This window comes from Prionailurus bengalensis, chromosome E4, assembly GCF_016509475.1.
Source record: "Prionailurus bengalensis isolate Pbe53 chromosome E4, Fcat_Pben_1.1_paternal_pri, whole genome shotgun sequence".
In the NCBI taxonomy this organism is placed as follows: domain Eukaryota; kingdom Metazoa; phylum Chordata; class Mammalia; order Carnivora; family Felidae; genus Prionailurus; species Prionailurus bengalensis.
In genome coordinates, this window is record NC_057360.1 from 20610616 (window position 1) to 20637209 (window position 26594).

General features: G+C 39.0%; 1 protein-coding gene and 1 long non-coding RNA gene across 5 annotated transcripts in view; both read right to left on the reverse strand.

Moving 5' to 3' along the window:
• The window catches only part of ABL2 (ABL proto-oncogene 2, non-receptor tyrosine kinase), a 113130-nt gene extending 87476 nt beyond the window's left edge, over window positions 1–25654 (reverse strand). For 2 of the 4 annotated variants that reach the window (XM_043567599.1, XM_043567595.1), the window contains exon 1: window positions 25213–25654. In XM_043567599.1, coding sequence (XP_043423534.1) covers window positions 25213–25369 — 157 coding nt within the window. In that variant the 5' untranslated portion in view covers window positions 25370–25654. The remainder of the gene's footprint in view (window positions 1–25212) is intronic. The other 2 variants (XM_043567597.1, XM_043567592.1) reach the window with 1 other exon arrangement.
• On the reverse strand, window positions 640–20176 carry LOC122475628. Its single transcript, XR_006295257.1, has 4 exons — window positions 19833–20176; window positions 18961–18965; window positions 7587–7597; window positions 640–651 (listed from the first exon to the last, which is right to left on the reverse strand). It is a non-coding gene; the product is annotated as an uncharacterized LOC122475628 (long non-coding RNA).
• Window positions 25655–26594: the final 940 nt, after the last annotated feature.

A 26594-nucleotide genomic window follows, 5' to 3' on the forward strand; every position in this document is an offset into this window, starting at 1 on the left:
AACCGACTGAGCCACCCAGGCGCCCCAAGATTCTTAATGTTTTTCTTGCAACCGTTCTATAATCTTGAAACTTTCAAAATAAAAGACATTTTATTTTTAATTATTTTTTTTAGAGTTTATTTTGAGAGAGACAGAGACAGTGTGAGTAGGGGAGGGGCAGAGAGGGAGAGAGAGAGAATCCCAAGCTGGCTCTGTCCTGTCAGCACAGAGCCCGATGCAGGGTTCGAACTCACGAAATCATGAAAAAGACCTGAGCCAAAACCAAGAGTCAGACGCTTAACCGACTGAGCCACACAGGTGCCATTTTTAAATTATTTTTAAAGTAAACTCTACACCCACTAACATGGGGCTTGAGCTCACAACCCTGATATCAATAGTCACATGCTCTACTGAGCCAGCAAGGCACCTCTAAAAATTATTTTTAAACACACACACACACACACACACACACACACACACACACACACACACCAGAATTACACAATTCTGTTTTAAAATGCCATTATACTGGGCATGCGTGGGTGGCTCAGTCAGTTAGGTGCCCAACTCCTGATTTCGACTCAGATCATGATCTCAAAGTTCATGGGATTGAGCCCTGTGTTGGGTTCTGCACTGACAGTACAGAGCCTGCTTAGGAATCTCTCTTTCCCTCTTTCTCTCTGTCCTTCCTCTGCTCTTACGTGTGTGTATGCGTGTGTGTGTGTGTGCGTGTGTGTGTGTGTGAGACAGAGAGAGACATGCTCTCTCAAAATAAGTAAACATTAAAAATAAAAATAAAATCCACTATCTTTCTAAACACTGATTCTAAAAATTCTAATTAGATAAAATGCCCATAAATTAATTCAAGTTGTCCATTACCTGGAAGTATTCATGATAAAAGAATAGATGTTAGATGTGGTCAGTTACCAAAACACAAAACTGTCAGCTAATTCATGACAACCTCACCAGAAGGTATGGAAAACATTCATAAAGGTTCTATACCCCGCACCTCCTTCTTCATTTTGTTCTTTCAATATTCTTAGGGCTTTTTTTTAAGTTTTTATTTTAATTTCACTTAGTTAACATACAGTATTATATTAGTTTTATGTGTATAATACGGTAATTTCATAGTTTAATACATTACCTGGTGCTCATCACCCAGTATTCTTAGTTAAAATATTCATAGCTCTTAAAATAAATCAGCAAAAGTTCCGCTGGGCAATTTTAGAGATAAATTTAAAATTCCATTTTCCAAAACTTAATGCTCTAACCTTTAAACTTCTAAACGTCTAAAACTTCCTCTTCTTTCCTAACCTTCCTACACAATCTCACGTCAAACCAATAAAAAGAGAAACACAAACTTCACCTTCTTTTTCCCCTTTAAACTTCTCCAATCTCTTTATATCTTGAAGAGCAGAAAAAGAAATACTAATAATTTTTTAGTCATCAAGAGTAAGACATAATGGCAGAAACTTTATATATATTATCTTATTTAATTCTCAAATTACCCTATACAGCAGGTATTATCCTCATTTTATAATGAGGAAATAAGCTCAATCACAGTTAAACCAGAATTCTTTTTTTCTTAATGTTTATTATTTATTTTTGAGAGAGACAGAGAGACAAGAGTGCAAGTGGGGGAGGGGCAGACAGAGAGGGAGACACAGAATCTGAAGCAGGCTCCAGGCTCTGAGCTGTCAGCACAGAGACTGACTCAGGGCTTGAATTCATATACTGTGAGATCATGACCTGAGCTGAAGTTGGACACTTAACCGACTAAGCCACCCAGGTGCCCCAAAACCAGAATTCTAACCCAAATCTGCCTAAGTTCCAAAACCGTGTCCTTCCCCATCACAGTGCATTCTGGAGTCCCATCTGTACCATTTTCAGTTCTCCGCTCAGCATAATGTAGTTCCATACAGTACAGAACCTTAGCACACTGCCCGACACCAAGATCCAGTTTCACAAAAACAGAACCTTAGAGAGAAGTTTCTCAGTCACAAATTCAGAGTTTTTGTCCCTTTCCTACAGACCCCAAACTCACTTTTAGTTTCACTTGTTCAATCTACTATCCAATTTAGACACGACTTAAACTAAAAAATGTCATCTACTTATTGGGTACTTCTGCGTCTACCGGCTTTATAGGAGCATGGTGACTCCAGTTATAAATTTATCCAATCCACTGTTGTGTTGAGGAGGGGTGGTCCCATTCCACCCCCAGCTTCGATGATTCACTAGGCAGATTCGGAGGACTCTCTACATTGTCATACTCATTATTAAGGCAAAAGGATACAAAGCAAAAGCAGCAAAAAGAAAAGGCAGATGGGGCAAAGTCTAGAGGAAATCAGACATACGCTTCCAAAAAGTCTTTTCCCAGGGTAGTCACACAGGACACACTTAATTCCTCTAGCAATGAATTAAAACAACATGCGTAAAATGTTGTATACAAGTAAGCTCATTAGAGATTTGGCAAGGTTTTTCTCAGGAGCTGGTTAGGCCGGTACCCTCTGCCTACCATGTACCAAAATTCCAGATTGCTAGATGGAAAGCAGGTGTTTCACATAAACCACATTGTACAAACAGTTTAGGCACAGTGAGCCACTGTTGTGGGAATGGTGGGAACCCTCCTAAAACCCAAGTTCCTAAATATCAGCCAAGAGCCAACCCCATTGAGCAGGCCATTCTAAGGTAACAGTCTCAAGCCCACTAGGTAACTCTTTTCTGCACAACTGAGATGCTCCCTTTAGAAATAACATTTTGTTTTTAGCAATCTGTATTTGCTATACAAAATGGGTCCCCATTTCTCATCATTTTAATCAAGATTTCCTTTTCTGAGATTTTACGTTTTTTCTAACTTATCAGCTACTTATGCCCAAGTTTTAAAAGCCACATGCTATGGTATGCTTAAATTCTATCCTTTGGGAGAATACCTGTGGGGGGGGGGGGGGAATCCTTTTAATATTTAAAGACAACAAAAAATAATCTTAGCACAATGGCATATACATCATTTGATGCAATTTAATACATATTATTGATCATCTATACTGTAACAGAATCAGTAACTGTTAATATCTTTTAAAAAAGTTTTAAGTAGGCCTCAGTCCCCTAAGATTTCTACGTATTACCAGTTAATACGCACATTTACAAATTAGCTGTTAACATTGTGGGAAGATAGTCTTTTTTAAATCACCACCTAAAAACTAGCAGTAAACCCACTCTTCCTTCTTCTTAAAAGAAATTAAACAACTCATGACATTTAAAAGGAACGGAATATAACCTTGCTGTCCTCCTCCACATTTCATTTTCAAAAGAGTTAATGCTTCAGACTAAGTATGTTCTGTTCAAAGGGTCATGTAAAACACTGTAATCACAGGAATATTTTACTCCGGCTTAAAAAAAAAAAAGGAAAGGATTTTAAATATATGTAGACAAATTTGTACTTATTTGGTTATGTCAGCAAATTGAACAATGCTGGACTCTAAGTGAATTAGTGATTGATCTTTACCCCGCAATAATTGCTGAAATGTCTTCTACTTGTTTCCCTACAATCTCTTCTATTAATGTACGTCCTGTCCTTAAATAAAAATATGAGCTCAGCAGAATGAAGAATACAGAAGCCTCCAAGGAACTTAACTGAGGAAACAGGAAAAAACAATAAAAATTGTACGACAAAAGTGTGGATGTTAAATAGAGAAGTAAATACAAAAGTCCTAAAAAGAGGGCCCAAAAAACCCTTTCTCCTTTAAGATTTATAAGGTTCAAAATATATACAGTTGACCCTTGAACCACATGGGATTGAACTGCATAGATGCACTTATATGTGGATTCTTTCCAATAAATACAGAACAGTACTATAAATATATTTTCCTTAATTTTTTGAGTATAGTTGGAGCACAGTGTTAGTCTCAGGTGCACAACACAGTGATCTTACAAGTCTACACATTATGCTGCGCTCACAAGTGCAGCTACCACTTGTCACCATGTAATGCTATTACACTATCACTGACCATATTCTCTATGCTGTGCCTTCTATTCCAGCAATTATTCATTCCATAGCTGAGAGCAGTACCTCCCACTCCCCCTCACCCATTCTGACAATCCTCCCATCTCCCCTCCGCTCTGGCAACCATGAGATTGTTCTCTGTATTTATAGGTCTGATTCTGCTTCTTGTCTGTTCATTTCTTTTGGTTTTTAGATTCCACATGAGTCAAATAATATGATATTTATCTTTCTCAGTCTGACTTATTTCACTTAGCACAACACCCTCTAGGTCCATCAGTGTTATCTCAAATCAGTAAGGCTTCCGGTCAACAGTAGGCTATTAAAAGTTAAGTTTTGGGGAAGTCAAAAGTTATACATGGATTTTCAACTGTAGGGCGATTGGTACCCCTAACCCCCACATTGTTCAAGGGTCAAACGTAAAGTGAAGAAAGTAACAAAAAATTGCATGTAAGCTTTGTATACGTTTTGGTTAAGAATATAAACTATATGCATAAAAGAGGGTTTAAAAGGATATACACCAAAACTTTAATGATTCTCCAAAGAGGAAGGTGGCTTTTGGGGTTTGTTTGTTTTTTTACTTTTTTAATGTTCTTTTTTTACCTGTAATGAAATATATGCTTTGTAATAACAAAAAATTATTTTTCCTTTCCTTTTGAAGAAATAAAGGAAGGAGTACTAAATATACAGCTTTTTTTCCTTTTTTCTAGTTTAAAAGATGAAGGAAGGGATTTATTTTTAATAAACATGCTATACTTGGACAAATAATAATATAAAATACAAACATATTACACTTGGTCAGTCTCCTGTGGCTTTGTAAGCTGTCCCTTAAAAGTCAGTCAAAAATAAATAAAGCTAAATATTCCAGGAAAGATCTTCAAGTGAGAAACCAGTTTTGTCACACTATTATCCTATTAGTAGAGATCACACAGCTTCTCACTGAGGTCCTTAAGGTAACTTTTAGGTCATTCTTCATTTCTGTTATTTTCCCAAAGATCATCCTCTTCAAAGTAAAGTTTGTTTTTTTTTTAATGTTCATTGCAAATAACAAAAAACTACACTTACACTGTTTTTAGAAAGCTATACACAGAAACCCCTGCATTAAAAGAAGCATCTTGGTATACTAGAAAGCACAGTCTTAAGTTACATTCCAGGTCGGGCCATACCACTTAATATACATGATTTAATTATTATCAATTTGAAATAAGAGAATCCTTTTACGGTAGGTTGTGTTAACATCTCTCTACAAAATACATGCTCACTGTAAAAAAGAAATTCAAATAATATAGACAGTGTGTAGTGTTAAAAGCACAAGTTCCCTTTACATTTCCACTCATACCACCCACCAAGGAGCCTGAGAAAATATTAATAGGATGCTTTTAATAGGCCAGCTAATTGACCTGTTTCACTCACAGCTGTCTGGACCAAGATGAATCTCTTCTGAATTGAACAGACTCTGAACATCACTCAGAGATTCTAGAATTTGAACTCAACACAGTTACTAGAAAGAAATTTGGGCTAAGGGTGGGCACAGGGGATGGGGGGGATTAGTGTGTTACACAGAACACAGAATTAATATATAGCAAAACAGTAGAGCCAACCATTGTAGTCATTACTGCTCTCCATCAAATATTCCTAGCTGCCTTTCTAGGCGCATGGCAAAACTGCACCTTTCCCATCCCCTTGTCATGATTTGAGGCCATGCAACTTTCTTTGGCCAATAAAAAATAAGCAGAAGTGATGTATGTCTCTTCCAACTTTTAAAGTTTCCACTAGTACTTGATTTCTCATTCCCTTTCCCCCTGCAATGGCATCTGCCAACATTATATAGTCAAAGACTATCAGTTTTGGGTTCCTGATGACAAAAGATGGGCACAGCCCCTCTCGCACCTCCTGCCAAGCCCCTCCAACATACACACAAATGATCCACTCTGAACATGTAGTGTGAGTGACAAACCTTTAATGTGTTATTCCACTGAGATGGGGAGGGGGCTATTGTTACCAACCCATAACCTACTCTACCCTAACCAGACAGACCAACTGACCGTAAAGTTAATGTAAAAAAATAGGCAAGCAAGAATAGCCAGGAATATTCTGAAAATAAAGAATAATGAAGAACTAGCCCTACTGGATAGCAGCAACAATAAACTCATACAACAACTATAACATTAATTAAACATTAAACACTGTTCTAAACACTTTATATAAATAAACTCACTTAATCTTAACAACTTTATTTGATAGGTGTTATCATCATCTCCAATTTACAAATGAGGACACTAAATTACAGACATTTTAAGCAACTTGGCAAAGGTCATACGGCTGAGAAAGTGGTACAGAAAAGATTTCAAAGCAAGGCAGTTTAGCACAAGTCCATATTCTTAACCACCATGCTATCCTGCACATTATAAAAAGTACCAAAATTAAAACAGCATGATACCAGCGCATACTTAGGCAAATCAGCAGAAAAACTCAAATAGAATTAAACATACACAAGATTTTAGTATACAAACAGGTGAATAAAAGATATTTATTCAACAAATAGTTATTTGAAATCCCTATATCCTTTCTTGTCATCCAGTCCAATTTAGGGCATTTATCCTATACTACATATATGTTTGAATACGAATGAAACGTTTGAAATGAAACATAAGGTTTTTCACTGTTTGAAAACAACCTAATTATAGAATTCATCCCTACAATGAAATGCTATGCATTTAAAAAAAAAAAAATGGGGCGCCTGGGTCGCTCAGTCGGTTAAGCAAATGACTTCGGCTCAGGTCATGATCTCACGGTCTGAGAGTTTAAGCCCCGAGTCGGGCTCTGTGCTGACAGATCAGAGCCTGGAGCCTGCTTCGGATTCTGTATCTCCCTCTCTCTCTCTGCTTCTGCCCTGCTCATGCTCTGTCCCTCTCTGTCTCAAAAATAAATAAAATAAATAAAATAAAATAAAAAATAAATAAAATTTTTTAAAAGGCAAGTTCTTTATTTACTAACATGAGGAATTTCCAAGCTAAATTAAGTGAAAAAGGCAAGGTGAAAAAACAGTGCATATAATATGCTTCGATGGGTCTTAAAAAAAAAAAAAAAAAAACCAGGACTGGGGAGATATACAGCGCATGCGCATGCACACACACTCTATGTATCTCTTAAGTAGACACAAGAACCTGGTGAATGGATTGCCAAAATCTGAGTGGCCAGGGGAAAGGAAATGGCAGAAACACTTCTGTACCATATGAATTTTAAACTATGTAAAGTTACTGACCATTCAATAAATAGACAAATGATTTAAATTTTAAGAGAGAAAGACTGAGCCATTTAGCAACAAGGATATATACCAAAAGAATATACTGACTTTTCATGATAAAGAGGAGCTGAACAGCCATTATGTTCCATATACAAGCTAAAACTGAGAAAGCCAGCTGGAAGAAAGGAAAACCGAACAGATGTACACAGCAAAAAAAGATGCCAAAACCTTGCAGCCTCTGAAAGAGAAAGACGGAGCATGCAGTCTTAATTTCTAATTGCTTACCAGCTCCAGTTTCCCTAAGGCCCAGCTGTACGATGATTCCTATCTATGGAGTGTCATGATCACCAGCATACACACATACAACGCTCCTTTCCACCACCTTATGGAGTTAGCTCCATCGGTTCGCCATTTCTTTTTTTCTTACAGCACCTTCAGCTAGCTTTTCTATCTACATAGTAGATCAACAGGAAAGTAGTTTGATTTCCAAGTGCCTTTGTGAAAGAGGAAAGATTATGATTTACCTAAGTGTTAGAAATATCCAATCAGAAAAAAAAAAGTCCAGTCAGAATGTAAGTAATAATTGTATCAAAACAGAATAAAACTACACATTATGCTTATCTATATATCCAGAAGCAATGAAATCTGATAATTGAAGCTAGGCACAGAACAAGCATAAATATATTTAAATACTAAATATATTTAGAACTTTCAAAACTTAAATATATTAACCAAGAAAAATGTTCTCTATTTTTTTTAAGTTGCTTTTCTATCACTTTTTTCTATCGCTCTGTTACTTATCAATCACTTTTTGAACACTTTTATCATCCACTATACACTCTCTGGGAATTTTACATGTAATAATTAATTTTCACAACTCTTTAAGGTATGTACCGTTAGCATGACTATCTCACAGATGAAGAAACACACAGAAAAGAAGTAACTTGCCCAGAAATACTTAATTTCTAAGGTCTCTTACAGTTCTAAATTTTTCATACCTATGCCAAGATACTAAAATCACAAATTTAATCTAGGCTCTAAACCCACAGTGTTTAACACCAGAATCCTATGCTCTTAACTGCATACTTATAAATGGTTGCAGCTCTGACGGATGTTTAAAATTGAAAACACTCAACTAGAAAACCCAAATGCTTCAAGAATTCCAAGTATAAAAAAACTGTTTACATCAAGATGAGAGAGCAAACACAATCTCATTCTTGGTAGATCAATATCTCATATAACTTTAACATATTTATTTTAAGTAATCTCTACACCCAACGTGGGGCTCAAACTCATAACTCTGAGACCAAGAGTCACATGCTCTTCCAACTGAGCCAGCCAGGTACCCTTCTTAAATATAAACTTTTTAAAGAAATATTTTCCTGCTAATAGTAATTATCTAGCTTTCTTGTTATTTCTTTCAAATTCAATTCCAAAAAATACCTGAGAAATAAAAACAGTACATAAAGGTTAGTCACAAAATGAGCAAAATAATAATATTTATTAATATTTATTAAAGTGAATTATACTTATTATATTTTCTTTTTCTTTTTATTACATTATCATGAGGGCTTTAGGAAGACAGTGGAGCATGAGTATAGGATATCTCCTGCTAGGTGCAACAGAGAATTGGGAAAACCATAAAACTTAACCCAAGCTCTGCTTCCTACTAGCTCTGTGGTCTTAAAGGAGACTTAACGTCTCTAACTCAACTAAATATCTTCATCATAGCTAAAACTATTAAGTATGTATAGCTCTCAGGGTTTTTTTTCCATGCATTGCATACTTATTTTTTATTGTTTTTCAATTCCAGTATACATAATTCCAGCTAACATACAGTGTTAGTTATATTACTTCCAGATGTACAATATAGTGATTCCACAACTCTACACATTACTCAGGGCCCATCATGATAAGTGTACTCTTTAATCCCGATCACTCAATTCACCATCCCCCCTACCAATGCCCCTCTGGTAACCATCAGTTTGTTCTCTATAGTTAAGAGTCTGTTTCTTGATTTGTCTTTTTTTTTCCCCCCTCTGTTCATTTGTTAATCTTAAAGTCCACTTATGTGTGACATCATATGCTATTTGTCTTTGTCTGACTGACTTATTTCACTTAGCATAATACTCTCTAGCTCCATCTCTGTGGTTGCAAATGGCAAGACTTCGTTTCTTTTTTTATGGCTGAATAATATTCCATTCTGTGTGTGTGTGCAAACACAACCCACACCTTTTTTATCCATTCATCTATTGATGGACACTTGGGCTGCTTCCACAATTTGGCTATTGTAAATAATGCTTCAATAAGCATAGGAGTGTATATTCCTTTGAATTAGTGCTTTTGTATTCTTTGGGTAAATACCTGGTAATGCAATTACTGGATCATTGGGTAGTTCTAGTTTTACCTTTCTGAGGAACTTCCATGCAGTTTTCCACAGTAGCTGCACCAGTTTGTATTCCCACAATTAGTGCATGAGAATTTTTTTTTCTCCACATCTTCACCAACACTTGTTTCTTGTGTTTTTGATTTTAGCCACTCTGACAGTGTGAGGTGATATCTAATTGTGGTCTTGATTTGTATCTCCCTGATGAGTGATGTTGAGCATCTTTTCACATGTCTGTTGGCCATCTGGATGTCTTTGGAGAAATGTCTGTTCATGTCTTCTGCCCATTTTTAATTGGATTATTTTTTTTTTCCTCAGGGTTGTTTGAGGATTAAGTGAGACAGAATACAGTGTCTGGCACACAAGCACCTGATTCTCTCCCAATGCTACTATGCTAGTATTAAGGCAAAACGGTTAAGAGCATAACTTTTCGGGTTAGACATGCCTTATTTTGAGACCTGTTTTCATGATTTACTGGATTAAGATTAAATGAGATACTTACAGCAGAGTTTGGCATACAAATGCTAAATATTATATAAGTAATAATACCAAAAGCAAAAACTAAGTGCCAACAAAAGATAACTAGAAATTAAACCTAGAAAAATAAGTTAGACCTGAATCTTTCTGTGCTCTACTGCTAAGCTATGTGTCCACAATCAACTTGTTTCATCTCTCGAAGCATAGTTTACCCACCTGTAAACCAAGTGTATTAGAATACAGGATTTCTAAGGTCTCTCCCAGTTCTAAATTTTTTTTTTAAAGTTTATTTATTTTTGACAGAGAGAGAGAGAGAGAGACAGAGCTTGAGTGGGGGAGGGGCAGAGAGAGAGGGAGACACAGAATCCAAAGCAGGCTCCAGGCTCTGAGCTGTCAGCACAGAGCCCGACGCGGGGCCTGAACTCATGGACCATGACATCATGACCTGAGCCGAAGCCAGATGCTCAACCTACTGAGCCACCCAGGTGCCCAGGTCTCTCCCAGTTCTAAATTTTCATACCTATGTCTGTCTGGCTACCAAAATCATAAATTTTATCTTGTAACAACCAACACCCTCATACATATACACACACTCTCACGGAAAAGAAAAACATATCAGCAGGAGATTGAGAAATTGAGATTCAGAGAAATGGCCAAAAATGGCAAGTTCTACAACTCCAGTTGAAGATTTACTTTTTTATTATTTTGCGAGAGAGAAAGGGAAAGAAAGCGAGAGAGAGATCATGAGTGGGGTAGGGGCAGAAAGAGAGGGGGAGAGAGAGAATCCCAAACAGGCTCTGCATTGTCAGCACAGAGACTGCCTCAAGGCTCAAACTCACAAACTCACAGGATCGTGACCTGAGCCGAAGCCAAAAGTCAGAGAGACACTTAACCAACTGAGCCACCCAGGTGTCCCCCAATTGAAGATTTTTTTTTTTTAATTTTTTTTTCAACGTTTATTTATTTTGGGGACAGAGAGAGACAGAGCGTGAACGGGGGAGGGGCAGAGAGAGAGGGAGACACAGAATCGGAAACAGGCTCCAGGCTCTGAGCCATCAGCCCAGAGCCTGACGCGGGGCTCGAACTCACGGACCGCAAGATCGTGACCTGGCTGAAGTCGGACGCTTAACCGACTGAGCCACCCAGGTGCCCCCCCAATTGAAGATTTTAACAAGAAACATGTTCATGCCAAGTACTTTAAAAATATTTTTAAAAGGAATGCCTAACAATAATGGAAAATAGCACTTAATTTAAAATTACTACCAAAAAAAAACATAAAAATATTTATCAGGAGTCTTGAGTACCTATCTAGCTCACAATGCCTCTCCTAAAAAGTCCTTCTCACACAATGGTATGCCCCGAACAGCCAAACACATTCTAGGTCACTGGTTCTCAACCAGGGGTAATTCTACCCCCAAGAAGAAACTGGCACTATCTACAGACATTTTTTGGTTGTCACAACTAGTTAGTTTTTTGGTTGTCACCATTTAGTTAGTAGGAGCAAGAAATGCCCCTAAACATCCTACAAGGCACATACCAGCCCCACAACAAAAAAAAATCCAGCCTAAAATGTCAATATTATGGAGCCTGAGAAACCCTGTTATAGGTGATCTGAGCATCAATCACAATGACTGTCCTGAGAATTTGGAACTAAGAAATGAAAGTTTACTATAAACCATTCTCTTGATCAGAAAAGACATTAAAAAATGGGAAGTATGGGGCGCCTGGGTGGCGCAGTCGGTTAAGCGTCCGACTTCAGCCAGGTCACGATCTCGCGGTCTGTGAGTTCGAGCCCCGCATCAGGCTCTGGGCTGATGGCTCAGAGCCTGGAGCCTGTTTCCGATTCTGTGTCTCCCTCTCTCTCTGCCCCTCCCCCGTTCATGCTCTGTCTCTCTCTGTCCCAAAAATAAATAAACGTTCAAAAAAATATATATAAAAAAAAATGGGAAGTATGATATGAATTGAATGTCTAAGAGAGAAGAATCACGTGAGCAAACAGCCAAAACAAAAGACAAAAAATATTTCCTGAGTTTCTAGCAACCTTCCCTGTCTTTTGTCTAGGCCAGCCTAGCTGCATTCCTGTCCTTGAGCCTCCACTATCCCCATAAATATTTTCTATAGATTACATAATCTGGAGTCTCTAATTACTTTTAACCAAGAGTCCTACTCATACATATCACTAAAACTGCTAATGTAAAAGATTCAACTACAGTAATGTAATAGTTCAACACTATTAAATCTGAAATAAATTAGTAAATAAATCAGAAATTCAGTGAAATTTTATAATAAAAATGGTGAGGTAAAGAAAAAAGATCAATGAATGCTAATACGTAAATATAAGGACATCAGAGGAAATACAGAAGACAAATAATGGGAAAGCCAGGAAAATAGTCAAAACTTCCTAAACTAGCAAGAAAACCAAAATCCAAAGATATAAGTGGTACATTATGAAAAAATTCAGAAATAATCCTTTAAGACAGACTTCTTAAAGACCTATCAAGTTCTTTAGCTTTAAGAAGAATTTTATACAAACCAATAGTACAAAAAATTCTATTAAAAAATGGGCAGGGAGCACATGCGTGGCTGGGATGGTTAAGCATCCAACTCCTGATTTCAGCTTGGGTCATGATCTCGTGGTTAGGGAGTTTGAGCCCCACGTTGGGCTCTGCTTTGACAGCACAAAGCCTGCTTGGGATTCTGTCTCTCCCTCTCTCTGTACCCCCCCCATCAAAATTAAAAAAACTTTACGGGGCGCCCAGGTGGCTCAGTTGGTTAAGTGTCCGACCCTCGGTTTCGGCTGAGGTCATGATTTCACGGTTTTGGGAGATTGAGCCCTGCTTCCGGCTCTGTGCTGACGGTGCAGAGGCTGCTTGGGATTCTTTCTCTTTCTTTCCCTCTCTCGCTCGCTCTCTCTCTCTCTCTCTCTCCCTCCCCCCCACCTCTACCCTTCCCCTGCTCATGCTCTCTCTCAAAATAAATAAATAAACTTAAAAAAATTTTTAAATAAGCTTAAAAAAAATTTTTAAGAGAATAAAAATGTTGGTAGAAAGATACTAATGTAAAAATTATAACTGCCTACCTAGAAGAGAATTAAAGGAAAAATTACTGGGGCGCCTGAGTGGCTAAGTCAGTTGAGCATCCGACTCTTGATTTTGGCTCAGGTCATAATCCCAGGGTCGTGAGAACAAGCCTCACCTTGGGCTCCACAATGGAAAATTAAATTGGTTCCAACCATCAGTGAATGAATGAATGAATATTTCACATAGGTTCAATTTGGTAATAGGGAAAAAATACCAAAAGAAAAAAGGAAATCTTTGATAATCTTGTAAACAAATATTCCTCAATAAAAAAAATGGTTAATATCCAAATGAAATGCTTAATAGATATATCTGAAGCATGAAACACAATAGAGCTGTTGAAAAGAATGAGAAAGGGGTGCCTAGGTGGTTCAGTCGATTAAGTGCCCGACTCTTGATTTCAGCTCAGGCCACGATCTCACAGTTCGGGAGTTCGAGCCTCACCATCAGGTTCTGCACCAACAGCAAACACAGAGTCTGCTTGGGACTCTCTATCCCTCTTCTCTGTCTGCCCCTCCTCTGCTCACTCTCTCTCTCTGTCTCAAAATAAATAAATAAATAAATAAATAAACAAACAAACTTAAAAAAATTTTAAAAAGCATTTAAAAACAACAGAAAAGAATGAGAAATCTATACATTTGGTATAGAAGGGTCTTCCAGATACACTAAGTACAAAAAACAAATTTGGGAGAAAAAAATTCACAAAGTACAATGTTATTTATAATAACAAGAGAACTATTAATACATATACTCATATATATGTAAATATATACAAAGTTCTGGGAAAATACACATCAAACCATAAACATTAGTTACCTCCAACAAGGGAATATAGGATCATGGGCAGGAATATCAAAGGGGACTTTCACATCTTGTCTATATGCTTCTGTACTTTTTTTTTTTTTTTTTACATTGAGATATCTCTTCATAAATTTTTATACAATTAAAAAATACAAATTTCAAAATTAATAAAAGAAAGCTTGTGTGTTTTGTTATACACATACAAAAGCCTTCATGTATCCTTTCTTTCCTTTAAGAAACAGATGGGTGATACTAACTGTGCCTGTTAGTACTGCTAGTTTTAGGAAAATGTTGTCTCAGTAATTACCTAGAACCACAAAATGCTAAGTAGCAATCTTTAGTCCTGGCTCAATATTGTTATTTTAATTTGCTGGAATTAGCGTAGAGAGAGGAACATGTTAACAAATTGTATGTGTACATACTGCATAATATATTAAGCCACAGATCATTTTCTTTGACCTTGACCACATCAAGTGAAAGGTTTCTAAACCCTCCCTCTCCTTGGAAAGCAAACCAGGAAATATAAATCGCCTGGGCCTGCTGAGCTTTGTGTTCTGCTGGATCAAAAACCAATACTGGCAGAGTTCACTGTGGAGAAGCCAGCAGTCCCACCACCAGAGACTCAGCACATTCACAACATGAAGCAAAGGGGCGGGGGAGAGCTTAATATAGGTTCCTAGGTTTTTAGCAACCAATATTAAACTTGGCATAGTATTATATTTAATGTGTATCAACCTATGAATTTGAGTGGAAGTTCAAGCAAAACAATATGGAGAAACTGTTCTAATTAGTGTTATAACCATAAATTTATATACTGAAATCATGCACCCAATCCCAAAAGGCAGTGATTAGTAGCCAAGAGTTATTGTGCAAAATATCACACTTCCGTACATGCAGACACACAAAACTAGTTTCATAGTTTTTTTTTCATTAGGATGTTCATCAACATCTATTTAAGCAACATCATTCTTTTGGGCAGCAGTTCTAAATAATACCTAACAATTGAGTCATTAACATAGGCAATTACCATAGAATAATTGAGTAAAGAAACAGAAAGTACTCTGGAGGATTAAATTTTTTTTGTAATTCTGCCATATTACCTACAAAGGAAAAAAAAAGTCTCCTTATAAATTGCATATTCCAACTATAAACGAAATATATGACTTTAGGGGTGCCTAGGTGGCTCAGTCTGTTGAGCATCCGACTTTGGCTCAGGTCATGATCTCACAGTACATAACTTCAAGCCCTGCATTGGGCTCTGCGCTAACAAACTCGGAGTCTGGAGTTGCTTCAGATTCTGTGTGTCCCTCTCTCTCTCTGCCCCTTCCCTGCTCACACTCTGTATCTCTCTCAAAAATAATAAACATTAAAAAAAAATTTTAAATATATGACTTTAAGTGGCTATATATATTCCAATACCACAACACTGGAGTACTTCATTTTTAACATTAACATTTTGTAAGATAATACACCTCTAAAATTATTTGTTTACACTCTAACACCCTAGCGTATTAGCTCTTACATATGGATATTCTATATATCTAGGGGTATATCTGGATACAGAGAAAAAAATAGTTACCTACATAGTTTTATCAGTAAAATCATTACTAATTAGACATACTGTCATTTGAAATGTTTTTCATTGACAATGACTGTTATAAAAATATATAAAAGAATGTAGAATAAGAAAAATTATTCCACAATTACTCAAGGATATCTACTATGTGGCAGAAGAATTAATTCTTACAACCTAGTATCTTAGAACCTAAGAGTCATCTACACAAATATTTATGCAATTGGTATACAATATTGTCAGTTGGTAGTTTTTTTAAAGAACTTCTACCAGTATGGTTTAATTAAATCCACTATAAATATCAGAGTATATGTGACTAATATTTTATACTCTTTTCCACATTCATAGAGAAACAGGGCTTAATGCATTCATCCTTTAATAGGCTACCACTGATACCTGTTAAATCTTCTTCATTTCTAAGAAGCCAAGAGAAGAGAGCTGTAATCTATCAGAGGGTGAAAGTATAAAATTATACAAATATATAAGACATGTATTTATTAATATACTTATATGTTAAATTATATAAAATATAAATTTTAAGGACGAAATATTAATAACACTAAGTCTAGAAGTTAGGACAGTAGTTCAACATTGCCATGAGTTTCCAAATAGCATGAGTGCCTACTGCTCCCTTTGTTAAACAATATCCAAGTCTCAATCCAAAGCCACAGAGTATACAGATCAACTCTTGCCTACCATTCTGAAAACCACATCACTGGTCTCAAGAGAGATTTAAAAGCCTAAAAATCTCTGTATGCGCGCGTGCGCGCACACACACACACACACACACACACACAATTTCTTTGGTCTCTAATATTTTTCAATTGGGCAAGTAGGGTTTTATGGGTTTAAATGAAAAAACAGATATTAAGTGCCTAGAACATGCCTGGCACACCTCACTCAATAGATGGCAACTATTTCTTCACCACTTCTTCCAGTAACTGAGGCCTGCCCTATATCTGTCAGCAAAACCCTAGCCCTACCTCTCTTTTCCCTCACACACTAGGTTCTTTCAAAAGTGCATCTCTTAGCAGACCTCTAAACTATGAACTCTCAGAGATTAAAAAAAGTTAAGGCCAAAGCAAAAAGACTTCTCTTCCTGCCACCAAAAGATGGTAAAAGACAGTGGACACCTGCATGTGGACACTCGACTTGGAACAAATGGTCTTTTGAACCAGTTTTAAGTAAAACAGAGTCAATACATTATGTTTTCTGACTCAACTGACAATCTTTGAATAACGCTGATCCATTACTCTTCTTAATCTCACATTACCCAAAGTGTTCTCACAGTTCTTAAAGTGTGGCCCTCAACCAGCAGCGTCAGCAACAACTGGAAATTTGTCAGAAATGCAAATTCTTAAACCCCACCTCAGACCTGAATCAGAACCAGTGGGGATGGGACCCAGCAACCTGTGTTTTAACAAACTCTGCAAACTAAAGTTTGTGAACATCTGTTCTATATAATTTGGTGAAGAATCTACAGTGAAACTCCAAATTTACCTATTCCAGAAGAAACCTATTAATATTAATGAGGTTAACATTCTTAAGTATTTTGAAATTTCATGTATATGACAAAAAGCCCATATGACTCACAAAATCAATATAAAAGTCCTACTAAAACATGCTTTTAATAAGAAACTTTATAACCAGAGGTAAAAATAATACAGAGAGGCACAAAAAAGTCTCAAAGGATATCAGATGAAGGAGGCTGCATTATGATAAGTCATTAAATATTAACCAGCAAACAACTGTGCCAGCTTAGGAGAGGTCTACCTAAACGTTACATTTGCATTGGCCTGTGTTTCTGGTTCAATTTCTCTGAAGAAAAAACGTCAACCCTATGAAAAGAGTGAGTGAAAAAGAACCATGGACTGTGGGTCCTCTGAGAACCAGCCTCTAAGACAAATCATTCTAAGAGGGTAACATTTAAAACACTAATTCAAAAATATATATGCACCCCTATGTTTACTGCAGCATTATTTACAATAGCCAAGAAATAGAAGCAATATAAGTGTCCATCAATAAACTAATGGATAAATATGTGGGGTGTATACAGATGTACACATATATACATTACACACACATACACAAACAACAGAATATTATTCGGCCATAAAAAAAAAGAGGAGATCTTGTCATTTGCGACAACAAGGACAGACCTAGCAGGTATTATGCTAAGTGAAAGAAGTCAAACAAATACCATATGATTTCACTTATATGTGGAATCTAAAAAACAAAAAAATGAACAAAAAGTAGAATCACACCTATAAACAGAGAACTGATATTGCCAGAACAGAGGGAAGTAGGAGGAGGGATGAGCAAAATGAGTGAGGGACAGTGGGAGAGCCAGACTTCCAGTTTGCAGTGAGTAAGTCACAGGAATAAAAAACACAGCATAGGGAATATATTCACTGGTATCACAATAGTACTGCATGGTGACAGATGGTAGCTAGACTTGTGGTGAGCAGAGCATAATGTTTAAAATTGTTGAATCACTATGTTGTACACCTGAAACTAATTCAAAGTTGTGTGTGAACTACATTCAAATGGGGGGGGGGGGCGGTGTGGAGGGGAAGAGGATAACATTTATTTTCAGAAAAAGGAAGGCCTAATGTGACTTCAGGTCCCCAAAATTTCCCTTTTTGATGCTTTCTGAAAGTTCTTTAATAATCAAAAAACATTGGGGGGGTGGGGAAGGAACTTACAGAGAGAACACAGAGACTTAAGATATAAATGGTAAGACAATTCTATACTTTAGCATACCCTCAAGATGACAAGAGCAAAAAAAAAAAAAAAAAAAAAAGACAAGAGCAGTGTTTTACATGGGTTACAAAAGAAACATTTTCACACACAACTCATATAATCTCTACAACCATCTCCAGGTAAATAACCCCACTGCTACTTAGTGAGTACTTAGTATATAATTTTATAGGTTGGGAGCTGTAAACACTTTACTAATGTCAGACATAAAACTAATCCAATTCTAATTCTAAAACACATGTTCTCTAAATCTCCACACTAGAACAAAGATTTGGAGGCAAAAGCTTGAGTTTCAATCCCATAACTTCACTGCTACTTGACCTTAGGAAGTCATTTAATTCTTTTAACTCTTCATCATCTGTAAAATGGGAAGATCAATACCTGCTCCCACCTATTTCAGAGTAGCTGTAAAGTTCAAATGAGAGAAAGGACATAAAATGTCTTCATAAACTCTAAAACTATGCAAAGATAATTATCATCATTCCCGATTAAAGAATGAACATGAGGAAAAAAAAAAAAAACACTGAAAGGAGGTTAGAGGGGGCAAGACGCTGGTTTTTCTGTTGTTTGGCTTTTGCCTTCTTTTTAAGCATGCTGAAGACGTTTAAGAAGGAACTTCAGACTGGGGAGCCTGGTGGCTCACTCGGTTAGGCGTCTGACTTCAGCTCAGGTCATGATCCCGCAGTTTGTGAGTTTGAGCCCCAGGTCGGGATCTGTACTGACAACTCAGAGCCTGGAGCCTGCTTCAGGTTCTGTCTCTGTCTCTCTCTCTCTACCAGCCCTGCTTGTATCCTTTTTCTTTCAAAAATAAACTTAAAAAATAAATAAATAAAATAAGGAACTTCAGACTTCATAATTTACCTGGGACCTTACTGTCAATTGGGCTGTGAGAAGAGAATCTGTACCACAACTTATTTTGTCATTTTGCTATAAGAGTCACAGTTATGCATCTGTAACTTCTGCAGATTTGGAGATTAACAAAAATGTAACAGTTTATTTCTTTTGAAAAGTTTAGTTCCCTTAAGAATCAGTGGCCACAACAGTGGGCACCTGGCTGGCTCAGTCAGAAGAGCATGCAACTCTTTTTTCAAAATGTTTATTTATTTTGAGAGAGAGAGGGCAAGTCAGGGTGAGGCAGAAAAAGAGTCAGATGCTTGCTTAACCAACTGAGCCACCCAGGCACCTGAAGCATGCAACTCTTAATCTGAGGGTCATGACTTTGAGCCTCAGGAAGAGTATAGGCCCCCCCCCGCCCACCACCACCACACACATACACAAGCAATCAGTGACTAGGCCACTATAATTAAAATTCCCTTTTAACAGCCCTCCTATTCTTTCTACAGTATCATTTTCAACCTGGGGTGCCTAATCTTTCATTCTGCAAACATTAAAACATGAAGTACAGATCCAAAATAAATAAGCAAATCAGCTCACTTAAACTGATGAGTTTAAGGGAAAATTTTTATTATTCAAAATGTCACAATTTAAGGTTAATTTTTGACATGCTCCGTTCCCGACCTGGGCCGGTTCACCCCTCCTTAGGCAACCTGGTGGTCCCCCGCTCCCGGGAGGTCACCATATTGATGCCGAACTTAGTGCGGACACCCGATCGGCATAGCGCACTATAGCCCAGAACTCCTGGGCTCAAGCGATCCTCCTGCCTCAGCCTCCTGAGTAGCTGGGACTACAGGCGCGCGCCACCGCGCCCGGCTTAAGGTTAATTTTTAATAGTATTTTCAGCAAATGAGAAAAGTAAAGCTAAAGTGAAATCCTCAACTATTGCAAGGTCTGTCAGATATTAAAAAGACAATAAGTGGCACAAAAACAGACACTCAGATCAATGGAACAGAATAGAGAACCCAGAAATGGACCCACAAACATATGGCCAACTAATCTATGACAAAGCAGGAAAGAAAGAATATCCAATGGAGAAAAGACAGTCTCTTCAGCAAGTGGTGCTGGGAAAACTGGACAGCGACATGCAGAAAAATGAACTTGGACCACTTTCTTACACCATACACAAAAATAAACTCAAAATGGATGAAAGACCTAAATGTAATAAGATAGGAAGCCATCAAAATCCTCAAGGAGAAAAGCAGGCAAAAACCTTTGACCTTGGCCGCGGCAACTTCTTACTCAACATGTCTCCGGAGGCAAGGGAAACCAAAGCAAAAATGAACTATTGGGACCTCATCAAAATAAAAAGCTTCCGCACAGCAAAAGAAACAAGTGTTGCCTTGTAGCAACACTACAAGGCAACCGACAGAATGGGAGAAGATATTTGCAAACAACCTATCAGATAAAGGGTTAGTAACCAAAATCTACAAAGAACTTTTCAAACTCAACATCCAAAAAACAAATAATCCAGCGAAGAAATGGGCAAAAGACATGAATAGACACTTCTTCAAAGAAGACATCCAGATGGCCAACCAACGTATGAAAAATTGCTCCACATCACTCATCATCAGGGAAATACAAATCAAAACCACAGTGAGCTACCACCTCACCCCCGTCAGAATGGCTAACACTAACAACTCAGGCAACAACAGATATTGGTGAGGACGCAGAGAAAGAGGATCTCTTTTGCACTGTTGGTGGGAATGAGAGCTGGTGCGGCCACTCTGGAAAACAGTATGGAGGTTCCTCAAAAAATTAAAAACAGAACTACCCTATGACCCAGCAATTGCACTACTAGGTATTTATCCAAGGGTACAGGGATGCTGTTTCGAAGGGACACATGCACCCAATGTTTATAGCAGCACTATCAACAATAGCCAAAATGTGGAAAGAGCCCAAATGTCCATCAACAGATGAATGGATAAAGAAGATGTGGTATATATATACAACGGAGTATTACTCGGCAATCAAAAACAATGAGATCTTGCCATTTTCAACTACATGGGTGGAATTATGCTAAGTGAAATTAGTCAGAGAAAGACAAATATGACTTCACTCATATGAGGACTTTAGGAGACAAAACAGATGAACATAAGGGAAGGGAAACAAAAATAATATAAAAACAGGGAGGGGGACAAAACATAAGAGACTCTTAAATATGGAGAACAAAGAGAGGATTACTGGAGGGGTTGTGGGCTAAATGGGTAAGGGGCATTAAGGAATCTACTCCTGAAATCATTGTTGCACTATATGCTACCTTGGATGTAAATTTAAAAAATAAATGGAGAATATACCAAAAAAAAAAAAAAAAAAAGGACAAGTATCCAACCCCATATCGCTAGTCACAAAACATCAGCTCACCAAAAAGGTCCGATAGCAGAGTTCAGGAAAGTCATATATAACTCACCCCTTTCACACCAAAAACAGCCCTATTATTTTTATTCCTTCTAAATTATTTTCATAAAAATCACTTTTGACAAGTTATAACAACTTACCAATACATTAATAAAAAAAGAAAAAACAATAAAAATACCATTCTCATTTTAAACGAGAAAATATTTCTTCCTACAGAAGAAAAATCATGGACTCCGATTAAGCCATTTCTATAACGTCTGTACATTTTTACTGATTAACTACAAAACATTTGATCTACCTTTAAACCTACATGTAAACTCAATAGCCTGCCAGACTTCAACTCCATAGATGAAGTGATGTGCTAATATCTCGTGAAACTATTTGTATACTCGTTCCAGGATCCAAATTTTTTGTGTAAATGTCAAATGATAGATTGAGGAGCTTTTGAATCTGATTCATTCATTCATTCAATTCAGAATGTGTCATGTATTTCTAAGCAGTTCTTAACTAGGAGCAATTTTACCCCTTGCCCCAGGGGCCATTTAGTAATGTCTGTAAACCTTTCTGGTTGTCCCAACTGGAAGCCAGGGTTGCTACTGGCATCTAGTGAGTAGAGGCCAGTGTGCTGCCAAATGTCTTCAAAGCACATGACAGCCCCCTACAACAAAGAACCATCCACCCCAAAATGTTGACAGTGCCAAGGCTGAGAAACTCTGATCTACAGAAAAGTTTATAAACATTGATCTGTCTAGAAACAGTACTCACTTCACCTTTGTTTCCTGTATTATTTGCTAATGACATTCTTTTCATACTAGACTTTGGCAACAAACTTACCCTATTCCCATCCTTTCAATTAGCTTCTCACTTCCAAACTTGTCAATAATCATCATCTCAGCCAATTTCAAAACCTTACAGTCTTTGACTCACCCCTATTTTTATAATAGTAGTAATGGCAGCAGCTGACACAAATTTAGCTCTTATCATGCACTACATATATTAACTAATTTAATCTACATACTATTATTATTAGGTGCTCTTATCATTTTTACAAAAGGAGAATCCAAGGCACAAAAACGTTAAATAACTTGCCCAGGGGTCACACATATAATAAGCATCTGAGCCAGGTTTCAAATCCAGGTAGAATGGCCCCAGAGTTAATGCCCTCTATAAATATTCCAAAGTGATCTCTTGTTCATCCTCCATATTGAATCATGAAGTCCTCTAAGTTTTACAAGGGCAGAGACTCTTGTTATGCTCACAGCAAGATCCCCAGAGCCCAGTTACATAATAGGTACTCAAAAAAATTTTTGTTTATTCAATGAATGAAATATCCCTCAAACTTACCCACCCTCACCGCCCCCCCCCCCCATTTCCATTGCCTCCACTTAAGGCCAACTGTTCAGCATTTCACACTTGGGCTTGATGATATATTCTATGAATTAGCCAATCAGGTAAACTGATATCAACTCCTCTGCCACATTTTCCATTACCCAGGCCCAATCAAATATATTCAAAGCTTTCTTCCCACTGCTTCCATTAGAATCATAAAATCTTAGAGTCAGAAGGTACCTTAGCAATCATCCAATCCAACATCTTGCAGATAGAGAACCCCAAAGATGATAAGTGACTAAATCACACAGCCAGGTGGAGCCAGGGCCAGAATTTGATTCTTGCCATTTTTGCTCTAAGATTTACTCCTGGAGGACTTGCTTCACTCCAAACAGGTGTCTCCTCACTATCCCATCAGCAAATTATGTTAATTCCCATTGTTCATGCTCAAGTCTTTTCTCCTGCCCAGCCTGTCCTCTTTTTCTTGATCCATAGATCCAAGTCCTATCCATCCTTCAAAATCTTTTCCCATTCCATTCTTCATGACATTCCTCCTTCTCTGAAAAGTTTCTGTCCTCAGTAAGATGCTAGAGGAAGAGAATCACTGCTGCTCTACTGGGCCAAGTTTAATGCCTACTAACACTTCCCACAAAGTGAGGCTACTTGAATGATCTTCCTTGAAAACTATTCATCCATCATTCTTTCCTCCTGTGTTTTAGAAAGTGATTTCAATAAAAACTAACTCATATATAGCACTTTCATAAAAATGTTCATATACCTGGAAGAGAAGCCGACTCACATCTTTAATAGTAGACATGTAACACTTGAATGGCCCAAAATAATTTATATCTCCTCCACTGAGAAACAACTCGGCATGCTCACAAAGTCCAAACCCAGAGCTCTGTGATACAACTCAGCTAGCAGCCACAGCTCCCCAGGTTCATCTCTTTTCTTTGCATAATGCTATGCATACAATCATTATTTCCTCCAAAACTCCATTTCTAACAGTCATACTTCCTTTCCTTCCTTCTCCTCCCTATATTGTTCAATTTAGACACCCTGTATCTTTTATCCTTTATTATTTTCTATATGCCTCCTTAGTGAAATTCCAACCTCTCATCCAACCTCAACTATGCAGTCCTCGTCACATCTATCCATGTGACATCTATCTCTTCAGCCTAAGGTCTTGTGATATCTCATGATAACCCATGAAGCTCAATTGTTTTTCCCCCTTCGCCACTTTTCCTTCCTCTAGAAAAGTGGTCTCAAAAGTGGTGTGGGTGTAGCTCAGAGGAAGTGCAAATGGATCCAGTGGGCTGCAGGGTAGAAAAATATCAGAATTCTCATTATACTTGTTTTTTCATCTCATCCTTTCTTAAATTCTATTTCTGTGTGCATTTACAAGTTACATAACATATCGGTACAGCAGAACAAGTACATATATAATTAACAGATACATAAGTTCCTGGAGTATATGCTCTTTTACTGATAAGAGGGTATGATCAAAAGAGTTGGGAGACAACCATTCTAAAAATACCTGGATAATGAGGCCAAAGCAATAGGTTCCAGACGAGCGCAGGATACATGTTACACATGTGCATATGAACAAGGAAGAAAACTCTTGTTCACATCCAAAGTCCTAACCATGACCACCAACCTCTAACCCCTACCAGCTTCTCAGAAGTGTATCCGACTCAAAAAAAAAAAAGCAGAACATAGGACGGTCTAGCAAAGCCCTTCATGTGCAGTTTGGGGCGGGGGTGGGGAGGGTGGGGACGTCAAAAGTACGGAGACACTACCCTTATCTTTGCCACGGAATAGTATTTCAGGTCACAGCTCACTATTCTGACACTGCTCTTAGTCTGACTTATACGTACATATACACTTTATACGCCACTATCTCCTGAGATTCAGTTCCTATTTCCAAACCCCTTGAGGCACAACCCGTTCCCTTCGCTAACGACCGATTTACACTAACACCTACTGGATCGAGCCCACACCTCCCAGCATCCTTCCCTCCCCTGGGGATACTATCCACCGTCTTCACCGAGCTACACAGTGTCCCAAGATACAGCACAGTCCATCCACGGTCCCTAAGACCACTTCTCTTTCCTTCTCCGCCCCCAGGAGCTGCCAGCCAGGCTGGAGACGGGAGGGGGGGAGGGGTGTGACTCGCCTCCCGTGACTGGCCCAGATGGCAGCGGATTCCGCCCCCAGTCTCAGGCACCCCGCCACCCCTCGACCCCCTAGAGCTGCCTGTCTGCCTCCCACCCCGCCCCAACCCCACCCCCAGCCTCCCCCACGCCCTCACGCCGGCTCCCGGATACTCACCATGCTGGGTGAAGATATTGAAGCCGGCCTCTGTGGTGCGCCCCGCCAGGTCCCGCCTGCGGCCGGAGGGCCTGGCTGCACTGCTGCCCCGGATCCCGCGAGGCTGCGGCTGCTGAAGCCCCGGAGCCTCCCCGACGCGGCCCACCTGCTGCCCCATCCCTGCGCTCGCGTACTCCCGCGCCCCCGCCGACCCCAGGTCACATTCCTCCTCGGCTCCGGCCTCAGGCTCCCGGCGCTGCTCCGGCCTCTCCTTCCCAGACCAGTCCCCGGCCCCGAGCGGTCGGGCCGCCGGCGGCTCCGCACGCGGACTCCTCACAGCAGCCGCTGCGCTGCCTCTGGGCGACTCACAGATTCTCCTCCCTCCTCCTCCCGCGGCTCCGCGCCCCCAACGCCGCCGTCGCCGCCGCCGCCATCTTTAAACCACCGAGCACTGGGCGAGCGTGGGACAGAGCGTCTCCCGCCCCCAGCCCGACCAGTCACCTCCGCTACTCGGAGGGAGGGCTTCCCGGCGGCCCCGCCCCGCCCGCCCCGCCCCCGCCTCCTCAAGGGGTGGGTCCCCCCAGAGCCCACCTCGTTGGCACGCCTACAGCTCCTTCGGGTCTTTTGGTGGGCCTCCGCGCCACCTGGGCCTCCCAGGTCTGAATCCGCCTTAGCGATCCCTCCCACGTTCGTCTCTACATGCTACCTCCTTCGGAGGATGGACGGTCTAAAGCCATCCCTGTCCCACCTCCACCTGTCAAATCAATCAGTTGCGGTGAGCGCCCCAGGTGCATGGCTCTTTCGCAGGCACAGTTGGGACAGAAACGCACGAGGCTTTTGCTGCTTGCCATCCAGGTGAGGCTCCCTAAAACGCCCAGGAGATTCCCTTTCAACACCATTGTCCGCAGCAGGCCTAGAGTCTAAGATTATACAAAATTTACGTGAAGATACTAAAAAAGGTACATTATTATTTTATTGTAGTGTTTTGAAATTATTTCATGATGTTAAGTTGCACTCGCCTCGGTTGTCTGCACTTTGAAGTCTCACTGGAGAAGCAGTTGTGGCCCCACTCCTCATATTACCATGAATTCCTCTTGAGCTCCTTTACCGTCTAACCACATGTGTGTTCCTGTTACCCTTACAATGCTTGACAGTAAAGCTAATCTTCCCACCGGTATGCTTTATATACCGTGCACGTGGTCAGGTCTCCTTTTGATGACAAAGGGAGGAAAAAATGTTTCTCTTTGACCCTGTTTCTGAGTCAGAACTTACTCATCATTAGCTTATATTGTCTAAAGAGGGTGACGCAAGACAGCAGTGTTTTTTATCCATGCACACACATACATATGTATAAATATCCACTAATCATTCTGCCCCTGCACATTCTTGCGTCTTAATATTGA